General features: G+C 39.3%; 1 protein-coding gene across 2 annotated transcripts in view; it reads right to left on the bottom strand.

Moving 5' to 3' along the window:
* Nucleotides 1-13,602: 13,602 nt before the first annotated feature.
* Nucleotides 13,603-22,750, bottom strand: part of DDHD1 (DDHD domain containing 1) — a 302,420-nt gene continuing 293,272 nt past the window's right edge. The window contains exon 11 of one of the 2 annotated variants that reach the window (XM_029598301.1): nucleotides 13,603-15,856. In XM_029598301.1, the coding sequence (XP_029454161.1) occupies nucleotides 15,678-15,856 (179 nt within the window). In that variant the 3' untranslated portion in view covers nucleotides 13,603-15,677. The remainder of the gene's footprint in view (nucleotides 15,857-22,750) is intronic. The other variant, XM_029598300.1, reaches the window with a different exon arrangement.

The following is a 22,750-nucleotide window of genomic DNA, read 5'->3' as shown; positions in this document are numbered from 1 at the left end:
TACAATAGCCCTGTCTGCTTCCACTAAATAGGGAAAACTTGTTGGAGAAGCACCTGTTCACCCAGAATCTGGTCTGAGGGGAAACATAAATTTTATCCAAAGAGAAAATAACCTGATATACCAATTTTTTCCAAAATCCAAAATGTATAACACCATTGAATTTTGTCAAATGCTTTCTCTACATCTATTTTAGTCACTACACCCGAGCTATTTTCAGAGATTGGGGAATACAAAGCTGCCAATAACTTGTGAAAATTATAAACCCCATGTCTTCCCTTTACAAATCCAGTTTGATCTTTAAATATCAGGGAAAGTAATATGGCACACAATCTTCTAGCCAAAATAGAGGCCAATATTTTAACATCCACATTGATTAAGGAGATGGGTCGATAAGAACCAGAGTCCAGAGGGTCTTTCCCCTTCTTGGGAAGGATAGTAATAAGAGAATGATTCATAACCAATGGAGAGGAATCAGATGTCCTACAATGATTATACAAGTTTAGTAGGGGAGATGTGAAATAATTCAGCAAAATTTTATAATATTCAGACCCCCGCCCATCCAATCCTGGTGCTTTAGCCAATTTTAAATGTTGTATGGTATATTTTACCCTTAAAGTCGTAATAGGCGAATTCAAATACTGCTCTAGTGCTTCCGTTAGTCTAGGCAAGGTGAGGTTCCTAAAGAAATCCTCTCTGACATCACCCCTGGACTTAGCTGACTAAAGATATCTGTGATATCTTTAGTATCAACAATAACATTATGCCGATTTCTCATATGACAAATAAAATGTTGAGGCTTGGCGCTATGAACCAACCAAGATAGTAATTTACTGACTTTATTACCATAATGAAACAATTTACTATGTAAGCCATAATAAAATTTCAAAGTTCTCTGTTGGAGTAATTGGGTTAAGGTATGCCTGATACTGCAATCTTTGCTTTAACAGCGTCCTGCATGGAAGAAACATGAATGGCCTTAAGTTTAGTCAATTCCCTATTGAGTCTTAATATTTCATTATCCCTGAATTTATTTTTCCCAGTTAAATAAGCAATTACAGCACCTCTCATGACAGCCTACCCTGCCTCCCATAATACATCTGGTGCCATTTCAGGAGAAAAATTAAAGTCCAGATATTCTTCCCATTTACACATAAGATATAATTTAAAATCTTTATGATACAGATAAGGGCTGAGGCGCCATTTAAATGCTAATGAGGAGGGAATACCCAATTGTATCTGTACAGCTATAGGTGCATGTTCAGACAAAATTAAGTTGCCAATAGATGCCTTAATCACTTTAGAAAATAAAGCATGGATTTAAAAAATAATTAATATGGGAATAACGCTGATGTGTCAGAGTAAAACAAAATCTAGTTCACCTGGGTATGGTTCCCCCCAAACATCCAAAAGCTGAAGTTCCTGTAAGAGGAAAGGTAAACCAGTATTTAACAAAGAAATGATGGCAGAAAAGGACAAAACATCGAGTCTGCCCAGCAAGCTTGTGGTAGCATCAAAAGTATCAGGCTTATTTGTTAAGGGCAGTAACAGCCGCATCAGCAAATTACCACCACTCCTACTTGTTTCCCCAGACCTTAAAATTTAGTGTCCTTCTTGGTTGCTGTCTGAGTCCGATTGCCCTCCCCCCCTTTTTTTTGTCAAATGTTTTCCACAAAGACACAGAGATTTAGCATTTACATACGGATCGGCCAATGGATTGAAATCTCCTCCCAAAATAAATAGATGTTCAGGAAACTGGGCAATCAAAGTAAATATTTATAAAAAAAAATATATGATCAGCACATTAGGAGCATAGATATTACAAAAAAGGATTTTTGTATGGCCCACCTCTCCCAAGACCATTATGTATCTTCCCACAGGGTCTGTAAATACCATGTCTGTGATAAAAGGAAAGGATTTATGCATCAAAATAACAACCCCTCTGTCTACAATTATAAGAAAAGAAAATTTTACCCTCCCAGGGGCAAATCTTTAAAGGTATGCGCGGGTGCAGATTTGTTTGCGCAACCCGGTGTAAACAAATCTACACCCGATTTTATAATATGCGCGTGCTGCCGTGCGCATGTTATAAAATCCAGGGTCGGCGTGCGCAGGGGGGGGGGTGGGGGGGAGTGCACAATTGTGAAACCTGCGTGTGCCGAGCCGAGCAGTCTACCTCCATTCCCTCTGAGGCTCCGAAATTGGAGCGGTCTCGGAAGGAACTTTCCTTCTGCCTCCCCCACCTTCCCCCTCCCTTCCCTTATCTAACCCACCCCCCAGTCCTACCTAAATCGCCCTCCTAACCTTTATGGAAGAAGTTACGCCTGCGTCTGGGCAGGTGTAACTTGCGCACGCCGGCTCTCCATCCCCCGGCACGGCAGCAGTGCCGGAGGCCTTGGTCCTGCCCCTGGCACGCCCCCTTTTGCAAGCCCTGGGACTTACGCGCGCTGTCGAGCCTATGCAACATAGGCTCGGCGCACGCAGGGGGAGGCAGGGGTAGGTTTTCAGGGGTTGCGCGCGCTTTGAAAATCTACCCCCCAGTTTTTTACTTTTTATGTTCAGATGAGGACAGGTGCGTTTCCTGAAAGAAAACCACCTGCGCATGTTCTTTCTTAAAAAAAGACAGAATTTTTTTTCTCTTCATTGGTGAGTGGATACCACTGACATTTAAGGAAAAAATATTAAGATTAGACATAAGAATGTGAAAAAGATACTGCCAATACAAGTTCCTTTCAACCATTACCTACAGCGCTCCCCAGCACAAGTATCCCAACCAAAAACATTTAAGGGGTAGATTTTAAAAGGATCACATGCCTGTCCATGTGAGTGCGGTTCCCGGTGCATCCTACATTTTCTTGAAGGGGTGAAATAAACATGTGGACAAAGATGAACCGGCAGATGTGGTGTATTTGGATTTTCAGAAGGCATTCAACAAAGTACCACATAAGAGGCTTCTATGAAAACAAAAAAGTCAAGGGATAAGAGGTGATGTCCTTTTGTGGATTGCAAGTTGGTTAAAAGACAGGAAACAGAGTAGGATTAAATAGTTTTCAAAGTGGAAAAAGGTAAACAGTGGAATGTCTCAGGGAACTGTACTTGGACTGGTACCTTTTAATATATTTATAAATGATCTGGAAAGGGGTACAATGAGTGAGATGATCACATTTGTGGATGACAAAATTATGCAGAGTAGTTAAATCTCAAGCGGATTGTGATGAACTGCAGGATGATCTTGCAAGACTGGAAGATTGGGCTTCCAAATGGCAGATGAAATTTAAAGTGGACAAGTGCAAATTAATGCATATAGGGTAAAATACCCCTTGCTGTAGTTACTCCTATCTTAGGAGTTACCAACCAGGAAAGAGATTTAGGCGTCATAGTGGATAATACATTGAAATCATTGGCCCAGTGTGCTGTGGTGATCAAAAAAGCAAACACAATGTTAGAAATTATTAAGAAGGGAATGGAAAATAAAACAGAGGATGTCATAATGCCTCTGTATCGCTCCATGGTGAGACTGCACCTTGAATAGTGTGTGTAGTTCTGATCACCGCATCCTAAAAAGGATATAGCTGCACTGGAGAAAGTGCAGAGAAGGGCAACCAAAATGGTAAGGGGCATGGAACAGCTGCCCTATGAGGAAAGGCTAAAAAGGTTAGGCCTGTTCAGTTTGGAGAAGAGATGACTGAGGGGGGATATGATAGCTGTCTACAAAATCATGAAAGGACTTGAACAAGTTAATGTAAATCGATTATTTACTCTCTCAGATAATAGAAGGACCAGGGGGCACTCCATGAAGTTAGCAAGTAGCTCATTTAAAACAAATCACTCAGTACCATAGTTAAGCTCTGGAATTCATTGCCAGAGGATGTGGTTACAGCAGTTAGTGTAACTGGGTTTAAAAAAAGTTTGGATAAGTTCCTAGAGGATAAATCCATAAACTGCTATGATGGTAATTAATATGCAATAGTACCTTGTGATCTATCTAATGTTTGGGTATTGCCAGGTACTTGAGACTTTGGATTGGCCACTGTTGAAAACAGGATACTGGGCTTGACGGATCCTTAGTCTGACCCAGTATGGCATATCTTATCTTCTTATGACATACAGACACAAGAACTAATATATTATGAAACTCTAAGGGACTATACTATCCTATTGCTCCCACACACCCAGCAAGAAGTATACTTGGGACCAGATGACTAAAACTCCATATGGAAATAGGACAAGATATCATCCAAAAAGGATAGTCTTAAAACATCCCATAACATTGTAGCAGATGATAATCATGAATTGATAAATCTGGCAATAACAATATATCCACTGCAACTCGATACTAGAAACAGACAAAAAAATAAAAGTAGACATTTTGAGAGTGTCTCAAAATGTAGACTTATAAAAATATCCTGAAAAAAGCAATAATCACCATTCCCTGTAATGATGTTAATCCACGCTAATCAGTGGAGGCCAAAAATGAACTAAACATTGACTCTTCATGTGAGCAATCATTTTCATCTTCAAAGAAAAGAACAATGAACCAGCGCAATATGACTTTCTCAACTCAAATCTGTTACTTCATATCTTCATACGTAATAGATTGCTTACAATAACGATCCTCAAATGTCACAATGATACGTTTTCTTCAATTCAATTGGAGTTGAGAAAGTCATATTGCGCTGGTACTAGGATACAATTTGAAGAAATAGTGTGGTGATAGAATGTTGGATTAGTCCCTGAGGAAGCCCTCATGAAAGAGGGTGAAACAAATATATCTTTGTTGGACTTGATACCTTAGAAGAAGAATAAATTATGACTATGAAGGAAACAAGTATTCTATGATACCCGAGAAGAATATACATGAGCAAGTGATTGCAATAAATAACAATTGATTGAAATAAAAATAATGTATAGGAATTTTTGTATTAGGTATTATGTATGTTAAAAAAATTATTGTGCAATGCTTCGTGTGCTTTAATTGTTTTTAAGTAGTATGTGTGGGGTGTGTGTGTGCGCTAGTGAGTTTTTAATTGTCTAGAAAGATGATGAATACAGAATTTGTTTTGAACAAACATAAAATAATACTATAAGTATATGGTTTCAAATTTCTATACGACAGGGAGAAACTGCGGTGAATTTACAATGCAACTCAAAACAATGCTATACTTGTATATATGCTAGAGAGATAGAGTTCTTTCTAGCTTTGAGTAAAGTTGAAATAACAGATAACAAATATCCTTTTTTAATTAATTTTGACCTTTCAAAAGTCATACTGTAAGATAAAATGGAGATAGATCCTCCATTAATGTCCTTGGTGAAGAAGCTCCCGGCTTCCTGATAATGGAAGGAATTGGTCAATTTTTAGCCTCATCAAATCTGCATACCATAGCCTTCTTGGCCAGCCTGGAGCCACTAGCTCCACTCAAGATTTCTCCCTCTTCTATTTTTTTGAAGCACGTGCCTAATCAGCAACCATGGCGGGAAAACATACAGAAGTAATTCTTCTGGCCATGACCGCATCAGTGCATCTATTCCTTTGCTGCCAAACTCTCTGTAATAGCTTTATAAATCTGTTTACTTTCATGTGGGTTGCTATTAGATCCATCTGTGGAAGGCCCCACTTTTTTCCTACTTTCTAACACTGCTAGAAGTTTAACCCCCACTTCCCAAGGTCCAGAAGATTTTGACTTAGGAAATTGGCTTGAATATTTTCCTTGTTTTAAATATAAACCATTAATATCTACTGGGGTTCTTTTCTGCCTAAGGGAAAAGTAGATTTGTCTTTTTGGCATTTCCTTGAGTCAGAGTTCCTCCCTGCTTGTTTATGTATGCTAATGCTGTCACACTGTTGCACATAATTCTCATGGCTTTCCTCTTTAACACTTGGTAAAAATGAAGCAATCCAAGTCTTATTGCTCTGGTCTCTAATCTGTTGAATTACTACTTGGATTCCATCGAGAACCATTAACTATGTGCTATCTGATCTTGGCAATCTGTTAAGCTTACATACATGGTTACTATTATCCAATATAGTGGTTCTAGCAAACGTCTTTTTGAAGAATTGCTTCCTTCATCCACAAAGTCAGACATTTATTTTCTGTAATTTGAACAGGGAGATGAATTTTTTAATTTTGATCCTGTGGTTTCCATCTTGAACGAAGACAACTCTGCAACAGCCTCATGTGTGCGCTTGACTATGGAACCAAGTCTGTAGTTGATACCATACTTCCCAAAAGTTGAAGATAGTCCCAAGCTCTGGGGGCTTCTTGTCCGAGGAATTTCCTCACTTGATTATTTTCTCTATCCTTTGGGGAGTTAGGTACACATGACCTGCCTCTGTGTTGACATGTGCCTCCAAGTATTTGATTGGAATGGCTGTAGATTCTTTGCATAGTTGATAATCCAGCCTCCCTAGTAGATGACTTTAATCCTTCTTGAAAGATTTTTGCTCTGATCAACCAGTCATCCAAACCATGCCTTCTTTTCTCAGATAATCTGCTACAACCTCCATTACCTTGGTGAATGTTCTCAGGACTGTTGCCAGACTGAATGGAAGAACTCAAAATTGATGTTTTCTAGTACTGCAAAAGTAAAGATCTCTCTGATGTTCTTCTCTTATTGTTATATGAAAACATTTTTGTAAGGTCTAGAGAAGCAAGGAATTGCATTTCTGCACAGAATACATGATGGAACGAAGAGTCTTCTTTTTGAAATGTGGAACATGTAGACTTGTTTACATTCTTTAATTCAGTCTTGCTTTGGAATCACATTAACCAACAACCGTGTTGTCATTCTTAATCTGGAACTGGACATATAGCCTGTAACATCTAATTTGTTTAGAGTTATTTGCACGGTGGCTTTCTTTGATAGAGACACACATGGTATATCATGAATATTTCTTTTACTGAAAGGGCTAGGTCCAAGGTATACCCATCTTGTATGACATCCAAGACCCACTGGTCTGTTATATTATAAATCAACTCCTGGTAAAAACAATGAAAGCAAACCCCTACTGATTGTACCAAAGAGTGCATCCACAAAATCTCATTAGGAAGAGTGAACAGTGATTGATGCTCTTGTGGAGTCTGACCTTGCTTTTTCTGGCTCCACAAAAGGACTGCATTCGACTTCTAGGCCTCACAGATTGCACAGAGGACAATTGGCTACAACCTCTGAAAGATCTGTACATAATTCGGATTCTATCCTCTAGCAGCCTTTGAGGCTTGGACTCTCCCAAATTCTTGACTAATTTCTCTAGCTCTTCTTCTAATAAGTGACTCTTGAAAGGTAATTTAAAGGTGTGTCTTAGACCATAAGTCAGTTGCCCATTTCCTTAGTCAAAGCAATCTTCTTGCTCCCACCAATAAAGCTAGAGTCCTTGAAGTAATTCTTTAAGATCATATAAAGCTAATTGATATGTACACAGCTGCAGATTCTAGTTTTGCCACATCATCTTGTAGCTGCTGAAGCCAGTGCAAAAGTGCTCTTGCTACATAACTTGCACAAACTGCAGTCTGAATGAACAGAGCACTTGAGGTAAAGATTTGCTTCAAAATAAGCTCAATTTTTTGATCATGAAGGTCCTTAAGAGCTGCTTCTCCTTCTACTAGAACAGCTGTCTTTATAGTGACTGCAGAGACCTTAGGCATTTGAAATAATCATTCTTGGACTTCTGATGGCAGAGAATAGAGTTTACTGAAAACTCAAACATCAGTATCTGATCTTTGGCTAGTCCCACTCAGAAAAGACCATATTTTCAATTTCTAAATGTAAGGAAAAAGCTGTAAATGGCTCTCTTATACCCTTAATTATTGGGTTTCAGTCTGGGGTTTCTTCTTGGACTTAGTTAATCTGAGCACCAAATTCATTTGAACAGTTAATGCTGTAATCTCATCCTTATGGAATGGACATCTGACAGAGTCCTCTTCATCCTCAGAAAATAGTTCCACTTCCTTTAAGTAATATCAGTAGCTCCCCAGTATATCATCATCCTGATCACTGTAAGGATAATGAACATGATGTGGGGGAAACATTTCTTCCTGCAGCGTTGAAGCCCTGCATCGTATGAAGATAAATGAAGCTCCCCTTGTCTCAGTTTGCACAAAAGGCATGATGTAGAAATCTGAAAAATTCTGGGAAGTACTTGAACAGGTAAAATCTTGCAAAGAAAACCTGAGAGTTTTTCTGTTACTAATAATGTGGGGTCTGTTACGTTAAAAACTAAGTCATGGCAACTTTATGAGGAGATTGAGAGCTTTTCAAAATGGCCACTGCAGCTGTTTCAAAGGCTGCATTCACTTCTAACTCTTAGTAAGAATTTCTTAGGATGGTGATTCTGAACCAGCATCCATCTCCTTAAGAACATAAGAAGTTGCCATACTGGGTCAAACCAAGGGTCCCCATCAAGCCCAGCATCCTGTTTCCAACAGTGGCCAATCAAGGCTACAAATACCTGGCAAGTACAAAAACACTAAGTAGATCCCGTGCTACTGATGCCAGTAATAGCAGTGGCTATTCTCTAAGACAACTTGATTAGTAGCAGTTAATGAACTTCTCCTCCAAGAACTGATTCAAACCTTTTTCTAAACCCAGATACACTAACTCACTAACCACATCCTCTGGCAACAAATTCCAGAGCTTAATTGTGCATTGAGAGAAAAATAATTTTCTCCGATTAGTTTTAAATGCGCTAACTTCATGGAGTGCCCCCTAGTCTGAAAGAGTATTTATTTATTTATTTAAAAGATTTTTGTATACCGTCATTCATAGTTACATCATAACGGTGTACAATATGTTTACATCTAAAAGATATTCACATGCTCAAATTTACAATAAAATATAAAACAACCTTAAAACATCTAAAATACAAAATCACATAATATACAACTTAAATCATATTGAAAATTATTCTAGAGGTTGGCTGCAAAAGCTTGTTCAAAGAGCCAAGTTTTCAGTCCCTTTTTAAAATTCCTGAACTCTGTTTCAAGCCGTAGCTCAGCTGGTAGAGTGTTCCATGCGTTTGGGCCTGCTATAGAAATAACTCTTTCCCGTACTGATGTTAAGTGAGCAGTATTTAATGATGGAACGGAAAGCAAACCTTTGTTGGCAGATCTTAAAGATCAGTGTGGCGTGTGCATCCGTATAGAAAGATTTAGCCAATCTGATTTATGAGCATAAATAGTCTTATGAATAATACAGCAAGTTATATACAGAATCCTTTGAGTAATGGGAAGCCAGTGCAAACTAATCAAAATTGGAGTAATGTGTTCACGCCTGTTACAATTTGTTAATACCCATGCAGCCGCATTTTGCAACACCTGCAATGGTCATAATGTTGACTGTGGAAGTACTAATAAAAGAGTTGCAATAATCTAGTGATGATAATATGAGGGCCTGTAATTCGGATCGAAAATCATTAAGGTCTAGTAGTGGTTTCAGACGTCTAAGGACTAAAAGTTTATAGTATCCATCTCTTATTTTCATCGAAATATGCTTTTTAAAATTTAGTTTGCAGTCTATAGTTGTCCCTAGGTCCCTGACTGAGTCAGCTAATTCGATTTTGATATTATGTGATACGGGAAAATCTTTTTTAATATCAGATTTAGATTCTTTCAAGAAGGATGATTTCGTTTTTTTCCATATTAATGGCGAGTTTCATGTGTGTTAATAACTGTTTAATTGCAGATAAGTAAATATTTGTTTCTTTGAAAGTTTATTGAAGGGTATCGACTATACCTATAAGAATCTGTATATCGTCAGCATAGACGTAGAAATTCAAACTGAGCTCAGCTAAAAGATGACAGACTGGCAAAAGATAGATATTAAATAAAGTGGCAGATAATGCCGAGCCTTGCGGTACTCCTGTATTAAGTTCATACCTATCAGAGATTGATTCACCTATTTTAACCTGGAAATATCTTTGCTGAAAATAGGAAGACATCCATTTGAGTGTTATCATTTACTAATCCAATCTCTTTTAATCTGGTTATTAATATGTCATGATTGACCGTATCGAACGCATTTACCCGTTCTAGACATGTCATACTTTTAAAGACCTCTATCATATCCCCCCCCCCCTCAGCTGTCTCTTCTCCAAGATGAACAGTCCTAACCTCTTTAGCCTTTCCTCATAGGGGAGCTGTTGCATCCCCTTTTTCATTTTGGTTGCCCTTCTCTGTACTTTTTCCATAGCAACTATATCTTTTTTGAGATGCGGCGACCAGAATTGTACACAGTGCTCAAGGTGTGGTTGCACCATGGAGCGATACAGAGGCATTATGACATTTCCCGTATTCACCATTCCCTTCCTAATAATTCCTAACATTCTGTTTGCTTTTTTGACTGCTGCAGTACACTGAGCCGATGATTTCAATGTATTATCTACTGTGACACCTAGATTTTTTTCCTGGGTTGTAGGTCCTAATATGGAACCTAACATAATGTAACTAAAGCATGGATTATTTTTCCCTATATGCATCACCTTGCACTTGTCCACATTAAATTTCATTTGCCATTTGGATGCCCAATCTTCTAGTCTCACAAGGTCCTCCTGCAACTTTATTTTATTTATTTATTTATTTTAAACATTTCTATACCGTTTTACCAGTAATGTTACTGTTCAAAGCGGTTTACAATAATAACATAAAATAAGAGTAAAATTAGGTAATAATAAAAGCCGAAAAACCAGAAATCAAAAGTTACACACAAAAATAAAAACAAGAAAGCTATAAAGTAAGAATAAAAATTACAACAGGGGAAGTTATCAATAATATAACTTATCGTGGTATAAAAGAAAAATTGGCGTCTATTTTATAAAAACACAAAGAGTAGAAAAACATAGGAAAAATAATTGACTTAAGTTAACATAATATAAATGTTTTATCACAATCTGCTTGTGATTTAACTATTCTGAATAATTTTGTATCATTTGCAAATTTGATTACCTCACTTGTCGTATTCTTTTCCAGATCATTTATAAATATATTGAAAAGCACCGGTCCGATTCCGGTCCGATTCCTGAGGCACTCCACTGTTTACCGTTTTCCACTGAGAAAATTGTCCATTTAATCTTACTCTCTGTTTCCTGTCTTTTAACCAGTTTGTAATCCACAAAAGGACACCACCTCCTATCCCATGACTTTTTAGTTTCCTTAGAAACCTCACATGAGGGACTTTGTCAACATCTTCTGAAAATCCAAATACGCTACATCTACTGGCTCACCTTTATCCACGTTTAGTAACCCCTTCAAAAACTGAATTAGATTTGTGATTCAGATTTGTGAGGCAAGACTAACCTTGGGGAAATCTATTCTGTGTTCCATTAAACCATGTCTTTCTATATGCTCTGTGATTTTGATCTTTAGAATAGTTTCCACTATTTTTCCCGGCACTGAAGTTAGGCTCATTGGTCTATAGTTTCTTGAATTGCTCTGGAGCCCTTTTTAAATATTGGGATTATATTGGCCACCCTCCAGTCTTCATGAACAATGGATGATTTTAATGATAGGTTACAAATTTTAACAAATAGATCAGAATATTTCATTTTTGAGTTCCTTCAGAACCCTGGGGTACATACCACCCGGTCCAGTTTTTAATTTGTCAAACTGGCCTACTACATCTTTCAGGTTCACAGTGATTTGGTTCAGTTCATCTGAATCATCCTTCTTGAAAACCATCTCCAGAACCAGTATCTCTCCAACATCCTCATTAGTAAACAAAGAAGCAAAGAATTCATTTAGACTTTCTGCAATGGCCTTATCTTCCCTAAGAATCCCTTTAACCCCTCGGTCATCTAACAGTCCAACTGACTCCCTTACAGGTTTCTTGCTAGAGGTGTGAATCGTGTAATCGATCGTCTTAATGATCGATTTTGGCTGGGGGGAGGGAAATCTGATCGTCGAGTTTTTTTTTTTCTAAAAATTGTTAAAAATCGTAAATCGGGGGAGGGCGGGAAAACCGGCACACCAAAAAAACCCTAAAACCCACCTGAACCTTTAAAACAAATCCCCCACCCTCCCGAACCCCCCCCCAAAATGTTTTAAATTACCTGGGGTCCAGTGGGGGGGTCTCGACGCGATCTCCTCCCGCTCTCTGGCCACCGCTGTGTTGAGAAATGGCGCCGGTGGCCCTTTGCCCTTATCATGTGACAGGGCAAAGGTAGCGCCGGTGCCATTTTGTTTCCTGGCTCCCGACGTCACGCGTGCGGGAGATCGCCCCCGGACCCCCGCTGGACCCCCAGGGACTTTTGGCCAGCTTGGGGGGGGCCTCCTGACCCCCACAAGACTTGCCAAAAGTCCAGCGGGGGTCTGGGAGTGACCTCCTGCACGCGGGCTGTAGAGCCAATCTTCAAAATGGCGCCATTTTGAAGATTGGCAATATTGTCCCTCTTCCAGTCATCAGTTAAAGATTGGCAATATTGTCCCTCTTCCAGTCATCAGTTAAAATTTGATCATGTTATGATCATTATTGCCATGAGGCCCCAGCACCGTTACCTCTCACCAAATCCTGCACTCCACTAAGAATTAAATCTAAAATAGCTCCCTCTCTCGTTGGTTCCTGAACCAATTGCTCTATGAAGCAGTCATTTATTCCATCCAGGAACATTATGTCTCTAGCATGTCTTGATGTTACATTTACCCAGTCAATACTGGGGTAATTGAAATCTCCTATTATTACTGCACTTCCAAATTGGTTAGCTTCCCTGATCTCTCTTAGCATTTCATCATCTGTCTGATCATTTTGGCCAGATGGACAATAGGAGTATATTATCACTATACTCTTACCCAACACACACGGGATTTCTACCCATATAGATTCTACTGTGCATTTAGTCTCTTGTATGATGTTTATCCTGTTGGACTCTATACCCTCCTGGACACAAAGTGCTACACCCCAACCAAGTTGATCCTCCCTATCACTGTGGTATAATTTGTACCCTGATATAGCACTGTCCCATTGGTTACCCTCCTTCCACTAGGTCTCTGAGATGCCGATTATGTCTATATCATTCACTGCTATATATTCTAACTCTCCATCTTACTTCTTAGACTTCTGGCATTTGCATACAAACATTTCAAAGTGTCGTTTTTGTTTGTATTAATAACCTTCTGTTCAGTTGATATGGATGATCAGTTCTTTTGAGGTTTGAACAGTTTTTACATGTTCCTTTGAATTATTATCGCTGCTGGACAGACAGTGCTTGTATCTGCCTCCATGCATTTGTTCCCGCAGGCAGGACGACAACAGTTTTGTTCAGTCATAACAATATTTGACACAATAAAAAATATTTTTTTACTAAAACTCTTTAAAACTCAATTGTAACTGCAATGGTTTCTGAATTTTATATCATGGAATACCCCCAACTAGGGCTTACCTGCACTTTCAAGTGTTTCAGCAATCAGCCAAACCGCTTTTATTTATTTTTAACTTACAAATGGTGAGTTGTTGAGTCATAGCTTTAAGGCATATCTCAAAGGAAGACTCTTCTTTACATGAACTAAGGCGCTAATCAGGGAGGCTTTTACAATTCTTGTTTCAAAGGAAGGGAGCTTTATCAAGTATGGGCTTGCTGACAGCCTTCAAGAGACCCCCAATTTCTCTCACCTTTAAATGCTTTCGTCTTAAAAAACAACAACAAAATAACATTAAGAGTTGCTGCACCAAACAGACATTCTTCACATCAGCTGGAGGCAGAGAATACTGGTTTATTCATTTCTGCATCTAGTTTATGCAAGTGTAGTGTGGTCAGTAGAATGTTAGGTAAAAAAAAACCAAACAAACCAAAAACTCGATCTGCCTCCATCAGCTGAAAGCAGGATGAAATGCAAATCTTATGAACTGGTATAGCAGAAAGACAAGGAAGTGGGAGATATGGGTTTCAGAATACTCTGGTCTAGTGTTAATCTGCCAAACCTCAGAAGCACCATGTTAAATTTCAATAGGCTATAAAAAGTTGTCAGCAGGTTCATTACATCAAATTCAATGTTTAAGACATTACAGTGCTTTGAATTTCCTTATAATGGCATTAAGTCTATAAAAAAATTTCGCCTTGTTTTCTTACCAATTTAGATGACCTCTACTTTAAAACTGCAGCATCTGCCGTCCACGGTTTTCTATCCTGCTAATTAACTAGTAATGAAAGAATCCTATATAAAAGTTTAGTCATTAGGGAATGGTTAAAATTCTGGACATAAAACATGTATACAAATTTGAAGCCTTGCTATAAAACTAATTACAGTAGAGCACCTTTTATCTAAAATCTGAAAACCCTAACATCTGAAAACGTGTCAGACTTTGGACCAAATTCCATTATCAGAAAAACTATCATTCAAAATGTGGGTGACATGTTTTGTTATCCAGGAAAAACTCCATTATTTAAAAAAAATGGATGGGAACTCTCATTAACTGAAATGGCCCGATAAAAGGTGCTCTACTGGGCAAGACAAATTTTTTACAAAAAAAATAATAAATCTGCAGTAGTCCATTGTTTCTATCCTTTTGTTCAACTTACAGATTTCAGGAATGTTGGTTCAGGATACATATTTTTGACCATTCTTTAAATACAGTTTTTGAAAAGCTACATGGTTTTAGGCAGACAGTATTGAATAGTATAGACAACGTTGTTTATTTGTTTTAGTATACTGGGATCTGTACGTGTGCTTGAAGTTTTTCTAATTCTTTATTATAGTCAAGATGAAGTTTGTGGTAGCCATTTTTATGAAAATCATATGTGCAATTAGCTCAAGAATGAGACTGCAAAGGATACATAATCATCATCCTGTACTATACTGTAGAATAACTGATGAAATGTGACACCCTTACACAATTATCATATTTGACCATATGATAAGCCAGTCCAATATGGAAACGTAAGGAGAAGAGGCATCATGTGTACAGGGTGCATCATACTAATTTCTGTTTTCTGAAAGGCAACAGATTGCAGAAGATATGTAAGATACTTACCTCTGAAGATTTTTCAAACATTTATTTTTAGGAAATCACAAAGACATTTATTTTAATGAAAAAATACTGAAAGAGTGCTAGTATCCGTTTGAATAGTACAAAGTTAAGTAGTTCTGAGAAAAAGTTCTAAGCACTGTAGAAAATAAATGTGGTTCTTAAATTATACTAAAAGAAAACAGTAGAAAAGTAATGTTTCTTACATTCGAATAAAATAAAACAAATAGTTAAGAGGTAATAATAAATAGTTCAAATGCTCATTTAGCATTAAATTGACCAGTGGTATTGTGACAATGCAGATCTGAATGAGGTCATACAAATAACATTTTCTTTAGTTAAAGACAATAGGACCATTGCAGCCTGTTTCTTTCATAAATGAAAATATAATGAACTAGATTTAACTAAATATTTAAAAAGTCCTATAATTATGAACAGAATATGTCACTCCAGCACTGTATACTAACAGTGCTTATGTGATGCTACATACTGTACTGGCTTGACAGTTCATAACCAAAATCATGAGAATTCAGAATAACTTTAGAACTAATTATCGCTGCATGTGTCGATAAAACCATAAGGTGCTTTTAAGTCTAATTTTTGCTTCCTAGAAACAGGATAGAAGTCAAACATGCGTTTAACCTGCAACCTCCATGCCTCAAAAACACTGCATTTTAACAGGAATAGATCAGCTTTGTTCCACTGGTTTTAAAGTTGTTTTCCAATATTCAATCTGGATCTACATTCTGCTCTTCTTCAACTTGGTCGTGTTTATACATGAATGTTAGAAGGAACAGTGCAACATCCAAAGATGACCAATATGCAGTGTGCGATGTTACTGCTGACCAGTATCTGCTCTCCACGAGGCCTTCCCGTAGCTCAAAATCAATTCTGTGCTCCAACTCCACTGAAAATAGAGGACACTTTACTAAAATGCATAATCATTTGACAGAAATATTTTGCGTTATCCATATGTTTGATGATATGCCTTATATTTACTGTATGAAGCATAAAAATGGACATTTCGTGGCTATTAGATTCTGAAGTTTACAGAATTGATGAATGACCAATTTTATGTCCATAACATGAAAAAGCAAACAAATCAGAATGAATAGCAATAATGTAAAGAAAGACTTGTATTTAAAAAACTTAGTAAGTTAACTAAATTTCATTTCAGGATAATTTAATTGCCTGCGTTATCTAGGTGTGCCAAAGCAAAGTCTTGATCCTATTTATTAAAGTCTCTTTGTATTCACTTAAAATTACAAAGTGTTAAAGAATCATTCAATGAGGTTATGATCCATATGCACCAAAGATGGGAGAAATCTAGGTACATCTAGTTGCACAATGTAGAATTTGCATAGAATTCACCTGTCTGTATGCAGAAATCATGAAACGATTGCATGCGTGAGCACAGCAATGTAAACAGCTGGCTCCATGAGCTGGTGAGAGGAGGAAGAGCCATGCAGTGGCATCTGCATGAAGAGCCGTGTACCAGAAGCCTGTGGGAGGAGGAGCAGCAGCTTCTTCCTGCATCACGAGGCAGTCAATGTGAGCAGTGCCCTAACATTCACACTGTTCTTGTGAGATTTTAAGAAGTGTGCAGGATTTTGGGCCAAAAGCAGGAAGCAGATAGCTGTGCCAGGGAGATGCCTACAGCGTGGGTCCAGAAATAAGGAGGAGAGGACTGGACAGGGTGGTGAAGCATGGTAGCTGGGAGAGGTGGATGAGGGAGAGCAGGATGTGCTGGGAGAGAGAGAGGGAATATGTACATGTATGGAAAGGACAGATGGGAGTAAATGTTGGGGGTAGGGAATGTGTGGGGAAGGGGGATAAGAGTGTGTTGGGGAAAGGAAGAGTGCGTGTATAATGGGACAGTGGTCTACTGCCTTACGGTTGGGGCTTCTGGTTTTCAGGTATTTTAATTTTGCAGTCCACAGAGCCCAAGACAAGCTGCAGGCAGCATGGACTTCTTTCAACTGCTGACATTTGTAGCTATAACCATGGACAATGCTGTGTTGCCACAAATATTGGCAGGAATCAGTGGATTGCTGGAGTAAAATCATAGAAAATCAGAAGTTCTAGTTATGGTGCACTATTATGAAACTCCTGGGGGAATTCAACATTTACTCTGTGTCTGAATAAAAACATTTTTCTGTTTTGAATTTGAAATGAATAACTGCTCAAAGACAATGATTGTATTGCATTATTTTCATAATCATGGTATATATAGGCTTTTGCAATATTGCATGCAGAAATTTTTTTTTTTTGTGCAGAATTCCTCCAGAAGTAACATGGCATGGCATGTGGGAGAGTAAATCTGTATGCCACAAACTGCTTCCTATAGTAGACTAATCTGAAAATTGCCACTTACAGGTGTATGTAAAGTTTAAGCACTCCTGGTCACAGTGTATGTTCCAATGAACCTCTAAGTGAACAGAAGCTGACAACCTCTTCAAGGCACAAAGTTATTTCTGCAAGTTTTAATGCAAAATTACTAATTTGCTAATTTTAACAGACTGAAAATAATAAAAGGTGAAATTACTTCTTACCTGATAATTGCCTTAACTCTAAGGATAACACTACATGTCCCGCATTGTCCTTTTTGTTTTTATTATTTTATTTCAATAGTCTGTATAACTCAAATAAGTCAAATGTTGATCTCTGTTCGCCTACCTCTTATACACACGTCACTTTTCACAACCCAAATGTTCCACAACGTTTTTTGAATAAAGTTTCAAAAGACCAAAAAAAGTTTGAAAGGGAGGAAAGTGATGTTTCATAAAATTATTTCCAGGTACCATCCAGGTTACCCTTAATGACTTTTAATCATAAACACCACCGTCTACCCTAAGGGCCGGATTTTAAAAGCCCTGCGCGCATAAATCCGGCCGGATTTACGCACGCAGGGCACTCGCGCGCCGGTGCGCCTATTTTGCATAGGCTGCACCGCGCACAGCCCCGGGCCGCGCGTAAGTCCTGGGGCTTCGTAAAAGGGGCGGGGAGGGGCGTGTCCAGGGCGTGTCTGGGGGTGGTTTGGGGCGGGACCGGGGGTGTGGCGCCGGCCCAGGGGCATGGTCGAGGCCTCCGGACCACACCCCTGGGCCGGGGGGGACAGTAAGTAAATCCATGACTAGCGCTAAACTTTCAAAGGGAAACTTTGATAAAGTTAGAAAAATAGTTAGAAAAAAACTGAAAGGTGCAGCTACAAAGGTAAAAAGTATGCATGAGGAGTGGACATTGTTAAAAAAAAATACCATCCTAGAAACACATAGCAGATGTATTCCATGCATTAAGAAAGATGGAAGGAAGGCAAAACGATTACCGGCATGGTTAAAAGGTGAGGTAAAAGAGGCTATTTTAGCCAAAAGATCTTCATTCAAAAATTGGAAGGACTCATCAGAAGAAAATAGAATAAAGCATAAGCATTGGCAAGTTAAATAGAGAGGCAAAAACTCACAAAAACTTTAAAAAATATATCCGAAGCACAAAGCCTATGAGGGAGTCGGTTGGACCGTTGGATGATCAAGGGGTTAAAGGGGCACTTAGAGAAGATAATGCCAAAGCAGAAAGATTAAACAATTTCTCGTCGGTGTTTACTGAAGAGGATGTAGGAGAAATGCCTGTTCTAGAAATGGTTTTCATGGGTGCTGATTCAGATCAACTGAACCAAATCACGGTGAACCTGGAAGATGTGGTAGGCCTGAATGACAAACTGAAAAGTAGTAAATCACCTGGACCGGATGGTATACACCCCAGGGTTCTGAAAAACTAAAAAAAATGAAATTTCAGATCTATTTCAATTAATTTGTAACCTATCATTAAAATCATCTTATGTACCTGAAGATTGGAAGATGGCCAATGTAGCCCCTATATTTAAAAAGGGATCCAGGGGTGATCTGGGAAACTATAGACTGGTGAGCCTGACTTCAGTGCTAGAAAAGAATCAAGGAAACCATTATAAAGACAGACATGGGTTGATGGGACACAGCCTACATGGATTTGCCCAAAGAAAGTCTTGCCTCACAAATCTCCTACATTTTTTTGAAGGGATGAATAAACATGTGGACAAGGGTGAACTGGCAGATATGGTATATCTGGATTTTCAGAAAGAATTTGACAAAGTCCCGCATTAGAGGCTATTAAGAAAACTAAAAAGTCATGGGACAGGAGGCGATGTCCTTTTGTGGATTGCAAATTGGTTAAAGGAAACAGAGTAGGATTAAATGATCATTTTTCACAGCAGATCTGTATTTGGACTGGTGCTTTTTAACATATTTATAAATGATCTGGAAAGGGGTACGACGAGTGAGTAATCAAATTTTCAGATGACACAAAATAATGCAGAGTAGTTAAATCTCAAGCGGATTGTGATGAATTGCAGGAGGACCTTACCAACTGGAAGATTGGGCTTCCAAATGGCACATTAAAATTTAACGTGGACAAGTGCAAAATGATGCATATAGGGAAAAATAACCCTTGCTGTAGTTACACAATGTTAGGTTCTATCTTAGGAGTTACCACCCAGGAAAGATATCTAGGTGTCATAGTGGATAATACATTGAAATCGTCGGCCCAGTGTGCTGTGGTGATCAAAAAAGCAAACAGAATGTTAGGAATTATTAGGAAGGGAATGGCAAATAAAATGGAGGACGTCATAATGCCTCTGTATTGCTCCATGGTGAGACCGTATCTTGAATACCATGTGCAATTCTGGTCACCACATCTAAAAAAGGATATAGCTGTACTAGAGAAAGTGAAGAGAAGGGCGACCAAAATAAGAGGCATGGAACAGCTGTTCTATGAGGAAAGGCTAAGGAAGTTAGGGCTGTTTGTGGAAGAGACGACTGAGGGGGGATATGATAGAAGTCTACAAAATCATGAAAGGACTTGAACAGGTTAATATTAATCGGTTATTTACTCTCTTGGATAATAGAAGAACCAGGGGGCACTCCATGAAGTTAGCAAGTAACTCATTTAAAACAAACTGAAGACAATTCTTTTTCACTCAACACACAGTTAAGCTCTGGAATTCATTGCCAGAGGATGTGGTTACAGCAGTTAGTGTAACTGGGTTTAAAAAAGGTTTGGATAAGTTTCTAGCGGAAAAATTCATAAACTTATTACGGTAATTAATAAGCAAAAGTAGCTTGTGATTTATCTAATGTTTGGGTACTTGCCAGGTACTTGTGACTTGGATTGGCCACTGTTAGAAACAGGATATTAGGCTTGATAGACCCTTGGTCTGACCCAGTATGGCATATCTTACGTTCTTATGTTCCCTCAAGGAAAGAGTAACCTTCAAGTATCACATCTGATGCCATTTGACATCTAAGGCATGGAACTACAGATAATACCACTCATCTCTAACCCTGTCCAGTGTGGGTAGGGAAATAGCCTGAAACACACAAAAACACAGAAATGACGGCAAAAAAGGACCAAATGGTCCATCTAGTCTGCCCAACAAGCTTATGGTAGTATCTGCTCTGCCATGTAGCTCACCCCCCATGTTTATCAGTTTCCCAGACCATAACAGTCAGGGCCCTTGTAGGATGCTTTTTGAATCCAATTCCCCATTATGCCTTGCTGTTGATGCAGAGAGCAATGTTGGAGTTGCATCAAAGTATCAGGCTTATTGGTTAAGGATAGTAACTGTCACACCAAGTTATCCCTATGCAAGTTATCTCTATGCATTCTTTTCTTCATTTCCATCCTAGAGCCTTTAGGGATCCACAGTGTTTATCCCATGCCCCTTTGAATTCTTTCACTATTTTCGTCTTCACCACCTCCTCCGGAAGGACATTCCAGGCAACATCACCCTCTCCATGAAGAAATATTTCCTGATATTGGTTCTGAGTCGTCCTCCCTGGAGTTTCCTTTTGTGACCTCTAGTTCTACTGATTTCTTTCCAATAGAAAAGGTTTGTCGAACATCATTAAATCCTTCAGGTATCTGAAGGCGTGTATCTTATCTCCCCTGCACCTCCTCTCTTCCAGGGTATATATATTCAAATCCTTCAGCCTCTCCTCATAGGTCTTCTCATACAGACCCCACACCATTTTGGTTGCTTTTCTCTGGACTGCCTCCATCCTGACTTTGTCTGTTTTGAAATATGGACTCCAGAATTGAACACAGTACTCACAGAAACATAGAAATGACAGCAGACACGGACCAAATGATCCACCCAGTCTGCCCAGCAAGCTTATGCCAATATCTGCTGCACTGTGCAGGTTACCCTCATGCTTACCAGTTTTCTAGACCATAGAAGTCAGGGTCCTCGGATGCTGTTTGAATCCAATTTCTCTTAACCCTTGCCGTGGAAGCAGAGAGCAATGTTGCAGCTGTATCAAAAGTATCAGGCTAAGTGATTAAGGGTAGTAAAAGCCACATCAGCAAGTTACCCCCATGTTTATTTGTTCCCCAGACCGTAAAAGTCAGGGTCCTCATTGGTTGCTGTCTGAATCCAATTCCCCTTCTCCCACTACTGTTGAAGCAGAGAGCAATGATGGAATTGCATTAACAGTATCAAAGCTTATTTGCTAAGAGTAGCAACTGACACATCAGCAAGTTACCTTGTTACCCCCATGCACTCTTTTCTTTATTTCCATCCTCTAGGCTTTAGAGATCCAGTGTTTATCCCATGCCACTTTGAATTCCTTCACTGTTTTTGTCTTCTCCACCTCCTCCAGAAGGGCATTCCAGGCATTCACCACCCTCTCCGTGAAGAAATATTTCCTTTCATTGGTTCTGAGTCATCCTCCCTGGAGTTTAATTTCATGACCCCTAGTTCTATTGATTTCTTTCTAACAGAGTACAGGCCCACCAAAGAACACTCCTGGGCTTGTTCCACTCAAGGTCAATTATCTCGAATTGGTTCCAGGAGGGAAAACAAACAGGATGCCTTGCTCAAGGTAACCAAGATGGGATCTTTCTTTGTGATCCCATAGCATCACCTCATCTACTCCAAGTGGTTTCAGCATCTGAGCCAACAGACCTGGCAACTCGTCTTTGTGAAAGAAGCGGAATAGAGTCCTATGTGGTTCTAAGTCAGGCAGAATTTTCTCCTCTTCCAGAGGTGTGAAATCTGAATCTTCGCCAGAATCATTTGACAGGCCATGCTCCTCATCCTCTTCTACGTCCCCAGGGGCAGCCTGTCTACGGTACTTGGACACCAAGTGGAATGCCCTATGATAAGCCGCCTCCTTACTGGGCTGCTTCGCCTCCACTGGATGCCCTTTTTGAAAGGCCCTTAACCCCTGGAAAAATTCCACCCAGGAGAAAGAGGATGAATCCATACCAGGGCCTATAGGATCAAACATGGCACTCTGATCCCTTCCCTGGGGATGTCCCTCCCATTGGGAACAAGGGGGGGGTGGGGGAAGAACTGTCCACTGTATCGCATCCTGTGCCTCTCTCCCCCAAATCTTCCATCGGTGAAGGGGATGCCCCAGTTATGGAAAATTCCTTGGGAGGCAAATCGCCTTGAGCCTCCAGCAGCACTGGTATAGGCATAGTGAGAGTGATGGCCAGATTACCCTTATATGGCAAGCCACACAAATAGCAAGGTGCTTAGACTTTTCTGTCCCCGGCATCATTATCCTTCACTAAAAACGTTAACTCTTTTCACGTGGTCCCCTGCACACGCACCAATGCAAGCACAGGTGTACCCACACAATTACATGTCTAAATCCAGACTGCAGGCTTGTGCACATACAAGCACACCTATATTAAGCCACCGCCATACTGTGTACGTGCGCAATAAATAAACGCCTGCCACAGTCTACCATGCAGCTGACTGACC

This window comes from Rhinatrema bivittatum, chromosome 4, assembly GCF_901001135.1.
Source record: "Rhinatrema bivittatum chromosome 4, aRhiBiv1.1, whole genome shotgun sequence".
Classification (NCBI taxonomy): domain Eukaryota; kingdom Metazoa; phylum Chordata; class Amphibia; order Gymnophiona; family Rhinatrematidae; genus Rhinatrema; species Rhinatrema bivittatum.
This window is presented reverse-complemented; position numbering and strand designations above follow the sequence as displayed.